Below are 6,587 nucleotides of genomic sequence, written 5' to 3'. Positions count from 1 at the left end.
AATTATATACTCGGAAATCGTATTACAGTGCCCGCTTTGTAATCCGGATGATTGGGAGGCAAAATGATAGGTGTCCGCTTCGTAATTCGGATGGATTTTTTGAATTTGTTTAACGTCTCGAAAATATAATACAAGATTTTTTTTTGTAGAATTGGAATAAAAGTTTTGAAGAAGATTAAAAAGACATAAATTGGAGAAGTCTATGCTATTATACTTCATTTATTTAACAAAAACATTACAGGATAATTCGTTTTCATTGCTATACATACATAACCTCAAAAGTATTTTAAATGTAACCGTCGAGAACTTGTCCGGATTACGGCGATCCGGATTAGAAAGCGGGCACTGTATTTATTTTTACCATTTTTAGTACAATGGTCTTAAAAGTTAATTGACAAAGTACATATTTATGTCGAAATGATTTAATCTACAGTAGAGTCTCGCTATAGGCCATCGCTCTATAGTCCACAATTTATCGACCGTTGATTTCAAAACACTGATTTTAAGTTAGGTTATGTTTTTTAGTATGCGACATGCATATTTATTTTAATATTTTTGGCAAACTTTATTAAGTAGTTGTGGTAACTGAGATCCACAATGAAGAGAGCAAGGACAAGTACCACAATCGCAAAGAAAGTGGAAGCCGTCGAGCAATTTCAATACTAAAAATCGTTGATAATTTTAAAAAATTACATGGACTATAGTGCGACCCAAGTGTCAAATTTGAAACCAAATATGGACTATAGCGAGACTCTACTGTATAACAAACTTATACGGGCTTCAGATCTGAGGCTTAGCCATATGGCTTAACTTTTTTATAATTCATGATTATATAACTCAATCATTCAAGATTTTTTCATTAAGAAAAAAAGTTAAAACAACTCTATGGCAGTGTTGAATTAACTCTACGAATATCGATTTAATTGTTACTCTTTTTCATTGTAAAATTTAGTAAGGTAAGTGTGCCAAATTTCGGCATAGTTGCATATAAGCACCGAAGTTCTAAGTTTGAAATGCAATAATTTTAATTCATATTTATATTTTTTGTTACTTCCTTTTCGGGAGGGTTGTGTGGAACCTTGAAAACTAGTTTATCGTCTTTGTTTTCTTTAAATCACTTCCTAAAATATTGAAAAATTAATAATAATATGGGCATTGCTTTGGGTAGTATTTCGGCCACTTTGAGTGAAATTCCGGCCACTTTTTTTCTGACCACATTTTGTGACGTAACGGATAGAAAATTTGAAAACGTCAAACGGAACGAGTTTAATATTTAATTTAATATGTTTATATGACCCACAAGCCCTGAGATCTTCCGTGTAATTTGTCCTGAAGACCTGAAGAGTAGCATCTCAAATTTACGCGCAGATTCCCGTAGAAATTTGCCCTTCCTGAACTCTTCCAAGGCCTTTTCCATATCATCTTTTTCATAGAAGCAATGGGTTTTTTCTCTGGATATTGTAGAACTCAGAAATTGAAAAAAAAAAACACAAAAGGAATAAGAAATTTAGGAAAGCAAAAGATGTTGCCGAAATAGGCAACACTACCTCACCGGAGAGATGCTCACAAAGTACATACTTTTTTACGCGAAATACAGGATCCAGCTGGGTAATTTTACCCGAAATTTAAAGATTGATTCATTATTAACATAAACAGAAACAATCTTTAATGAAAACTAATTAATTTTCATGAAAAACACCGAAGGAAATCCCTTTGCACTTTACCACAAATTGTAATACTGCTAGAAACACAATCGATCTGTCACATTTTTTTAAGACTCTTTCCACACTGAGTTTTTACAACGCAATTTAAATTCAAATTATACTTAAAATTCAACGGCCTTTGTGTTAATACATCTTAAAATGTATAAATATTTAAAAGCAAAATTAATTCATTGACTATTCGAAGATAACATACATAATTTTAATTAGTTTATTTCCATGGCCGAAATTACACTTAAAGTGGCCGAAATTAGAAGCTGGCCGAAATTTGGCACACCTCCCCTAAATAAAGTTGAAACAACTCTTCGCGCGAGTTGAATTAATTCGTCGGATATCGATGTAATTTTTACTCTTTTTCGATGTAAAATTTCATCTCGACTGAAGTATGTGCTTAACTCTTTCGTCTCTTTTGGGACTGTAGTACCCAAAGAAGCATATGCATCTTCTATCAAAAACAATGTTTTTTAATTATTCAGAACTGATAAAAATCCGATTCTTGTGGATGATTACAAACTATAAGGATGTCCAAATGTAAGATATTTTTTGTAGGACTTCAATTAATTCCTGAGCTTAGATATTTTTGATTAAAAATTGTGAAATTGGCTTGCAGCATATGCTGCGGTCCGGAAAGAGTTAAGTGTTTTCGTTTTAAGAATATACTTCAGTCAAGAAGATTTTCCTGTGACAAAGTTCATATAGACCATCAACTACAAATATGCCTAACAGTGTTTCATGAAGACATGTGCGTGCATCGTACGTGATATTTCGCTCGGAACATACGGAAGATAAAATAAGAAAAAAAACATAAAATTGCAAATTCTATCTAGTTTGGGATTTGAAAGAATTTTTTTAACTCAAAAAAAAAAAGAGTTTTTAACTCTTGGAACGAGTTATTTTAACTCTTAAAACGAGTTATTTCCAGCCTTAAAAAGAGTTATTTAGGGTAAGTGTGCCAAATTTCGGCACAGTTGCATGCAAGCGTCAAAGTCTTAAGTTTGAAATGTAATATTTTAAATTCAAATTGGTTTTTTTAATTCTTTCTTCTGAAAGAGTGCTGCTGGGAACCTTGTAAAGAGTTTACCGTCTTTATTTACTCCAAAATCATTCTTAATACATTTTAAAATGAATAAAATATAGACATAACTTTAGTGCCCTATTTCGGCCACCTTCATTCTCATAGTTCCTTGCCCTTCGGGAATTCTTCCAATATCTTTTTCACGTCATCTCGTTTGTCGAAGCTACATTTTTTGTTATTCTTTTGCATTGTATAATCTCTAGAGTACGTAAAATCTAAAAGTTCATGGAAATTAGAGGAACAAAAAAGGTGGCCGAAATTGCAAGCTAGCCGGAATTTGGCACACTTACTCTACACTCTTTTATCATGTAAATTTTAGAAAAAAAAGTTAAAACAACTTCCGAATATTACACCTAAATAGAAGTAAAATCAACTCTAAAATATAGTTAATCGAAAATCACAACGAAAAAGAGTCAATTTAACATCGATTCGAGTAAGTTTTACTCAATTATTTTTCTGAGTGTTGGTAAATTGTGAGTTAGATTTGAATAATAAGGTTAAATAATCTATTATATTCTGAAATACTAAAAAAAAACTGTTTGTTATTTAGGATTTTGAGACCTTTGGGAACTGAAGATAACCATATCTGAAAACTGCTTTGTGTAAAGTCATTTATTACGTAAATATTCAAGACTAGAAATCCATGTTTTACTCATATTCAAAAGTGATAAAATACTCTATAAACGTGTATAAAATTTCTCTTTTATACATAACGACAGAAAAATAGTTTTTTTTTAGTGTAATTGCCTCATTCCTGTATATCCTTTTGTCGACTTTCCTATTCCCTGAGGTAATACAGTTAGTATTGAGTGGCAGTTTTAACTTTTTAAGTTGTCTATTAGCATGGAAGGAGGTTCCCGTCCTATTTAGAAGGGGGAGGAACACATCTTGATTTTGTGTCTTTTTTGAGCTGAGAGGGAAAGCCTTACTGGTCTTACAAACTATTACTCGTAAGGCTGTTAAGCATGTTATGCCTTCCGCTGTTCCTGGTTGAAAGTTTCATTGTCCATTGCTTGTTCATAAGAAGGCGGATTAATGTTGGATGGCACTTCCGAGGTAGTTTCATGTCTTGGGGGAAAATCTCCCACAGAATACGATGGAATTGATGGAATTTCACTTTGAGATGCTCCGCTGATTACTACAGGAGTAAATCCTGTTCGTGGTTCTTGTTCTCTCGTACTTAGAGCATGAAAATCTCCATAATCCATTCGTCTATGGATTGCATGACCATCAGAGGATATTATAACAACGTGAACTACAAAGTGAATAACCTCATAAGATTTCCTGATTTTCTCAGAAAGAGGAAAGATCTACAGGAGACTCACCTCTGTCCGTAGGAGCTTGGGAGTTTGCATTGGAGGGACAGCAGAGTGTGCAGAGCCGGTACAATAGCAAAATTATTAAGAACATGCCTAAAGAACCAAGCAGAGAACTAAAATAATCCATTTATGAATGAATATGTAGCAAATTGGAGTGGAAAGGAAAACACATTTTGCGAGGGAATGGATTTTGCGCACAAATGGAAACTGCGTCTTAGAATATAATTCATAAAAATAACAGTTTTTTTTTCTTACAAAGCGCGGCAAAATCCAAACATGATAAATAGAAAATCTTGGTATATTTACAATGTCCTTAAGTATATTTTTCTTATTCACAATATTGCCGAATTCATCGTGAGTTTCCTGATAAATGTTTATGAGTTCCTTGGGTTCCCTCAAAGTGTATAAGTGACCCAGGATCTCAGAAAAAATATGGGTTCTTTGTGAATATCCTGAAAGAAATGATTGGTTTCTGGGGTTCTATGGAAAATTACGAGTTCCTCAGGATCCCTGAAAAGTACAGGGGTTCCTTGTGAGTATCCTGAAACCAATGCATAGGTTCTTCAGGATCTCTGGAATATGGGTTTCTCATGAGTATCCTGAAACAAACGTTTGGGTTTCCCGGGTTCCCCAGGATCTCTGAAAAATGTATAGGTTCTTTGTGAATATCCTAAACGAAATAATGGGTTTCCTGGATTCTCTGGAAAATGATGAGTATGCCAGGATCTCTGAAAATATGTAGGTTCCCCGTGAGTATACTGAAACAAATGTACAGGTTCCCCAGGATCTTTGGAAAGTATATGGGTTTCTCGTGGGCATTCTGAAACAAATGTTTGGGTTTCCCGGGTCCCCTGGAAAATGTATGGGTGCCTCAGGATCCCTGAAAAGTATATGAATTCCTTGTGAGAGTATCCTGAAGGAAATAAGAGGTTTCCCGGGTTTCCTGAAAAATGTATGGGTTCCTCAGGATCCCTGAAAAGTATATGAGTTCCTTGTGAGAGTATCCTGAAGGAAATAAGTGGTTTCCCGGGTTCCCTGGAAAATGTATGGGTGCCTCAGGATCCCTGAAAAGTATATGAATTCCTTGTGAGAGTATCCTGAAGGAAATAAGAGGTTTCCTGGGTTTCCTGAAAAATGTATGGGTTCCTCAGGATCCCTGAAAAGTATATGAGTTCCTTGTGAGAGTATCCTGAAGGAAATAAGAGGTTTCCTGGGTTTCCTGAAAAATGTATGGGTTCCTCAGGATCCCTGAAAAGTATATGAGTTCCTTGTGAGAGTATCCTGAAGGAAATAAGAGGTTTCCTGGGTTTCCTGAAAAATGTATGGGTTCCTCAGGATCCCTGAAAAGTATATGAATTCCTTGTGAGAGTATCCTGAAGGAAATAAGAGGTTTCCTGGGTTTCCTGAAAAATGTATGGGTTCCTCAGGATCCCTGAAAAGTATATGAGTTCCTTGTGAGAGTATCCTGAAGGAAATAAGAGGTTTCCTGGGTTTCCTGAAAAATGTATGGGTTCCTCAGGATCCCTGAAAAGTATATGAATTCCTTGTGAGAGTATCCTGAAGGAAATAAGAGGTTTCCTGGGTTTCCTGAAAAATGTATGGGTTCCTCAGGATCCCTGAAAAGTATATGAGTTCCTTGTGAGAGTATCCTGAAGGAAATAAGAGGTTTCCTGGGTTTCCTGAAAAATGTATGGGTTCCTCAGGATCCCTGAAAAGTATATGAGTTCCTTGTGAGAGTATCCTGAAGGAAATAAGTGGTTTCCCGGGTTCCCTGGAAAATGTATGGGTGCCTCAGGATCCCTGAAAAGTATATGAGTTCCTTGTGAGAGTATCCTGAAGGAAATAAGTGGTTTCCCGGGTTCCCTGGAAAATGTATGGGTTCCTCAGGATCCCTGAAAAGTATATGAATTCCTCGTGAGAGTATCCTGAAGGAAATAAGAGGTTTCCCGGGTTTTCTGGAAAATGTATGGGTCCCTCAGGATCCCTGAAAAGTAATATGAATTCCTTGTGATAGTATCCTGCAAAAAACCATATAGGTTTTCTTGGATTCTCTGGAAACTGATGAGTTCCCCAGGATCCATAAAAATGTATGGGTTCTTTGTGAATATCCTAAAAGAAATAACGGGTTTCCTCGGTTCCTTGGAAAATGTATGGGTTTTCTGGGTTCTTCTTTGGCCAGATTGACTCGAGTTCCACAAAGCGTACACTTAGACGTAATACTACAAGTCAGTGACTTAAAATGTAAGATAAATTACCTACCCAAATCCCTGACTAGTTTTTCAGCTAATATTTGCTCGTCGTCAGTCCGGTAAACCGTAAAATTTTTGGCGGGATTTTATTTGTATGAAAAGGCGGGAAGCCATTATTTTCAATTGAATGCTGCTACGGCCTCTTACAACCTAGGCAGGGGACCGGGGTTAAATTTATAAAATAAATAGAGAAAAATAGTTTAAAATGAATAAAACACAAAAG

General features: G+C 35.5%; 1 protein-coding gene across 1 annotated transcript; it reads right to left on the bottom strand.

The window, feature by feature from the left end:
- Positions 1 to 3,547: 3,547 nt before the first annotated feature.
- On the bottom strand, positions 3,548 to 4,309 carry LOC129798552 (uncharacterized). The gene is made up of 2 exons (XM_055841753.1): positions 4,122 to 4,309; positions 3,548 to 4,051 (listed from the first exon to the last, which is right to left on the bottom strand). The coding sequence occupies exons 1-2, from the start codon at positions 4,240 to 4,242 to the stop codon at positions 3,765 to 3,767; spliced, it is 408 nt and encodes a 135-aa protein (XP_055697728.1). The 5' UTR covers positions 4,243 to 4,309; the 3' UTR covers positions 3,548 to 3,764.
- Positions 4,310 to 6,587: the final 2,278 nt, after the last annotated feature.

The sequence above is a fragment of the Phlebotomus papatasi genome, chromosome 1 (genome assembly GCF_024763615.1).
Source record: "Phlebotomus papatasi isolate M1 chromosome 1, Ppap_2.1, whole genome shotgun sequence".
NCBI classification, from domain to species: Eukaryota; Metazoa; Arthropoda; class Insecta; order Diptera; family Psychodidae; genus Phlebotomus; species Phlebotomus papatasi.
The sequence above is the reverse complement of the archived record's forward strand: the minus strand, read 5'-3'. Positions and strand labels throughout refer to the sequence as shown.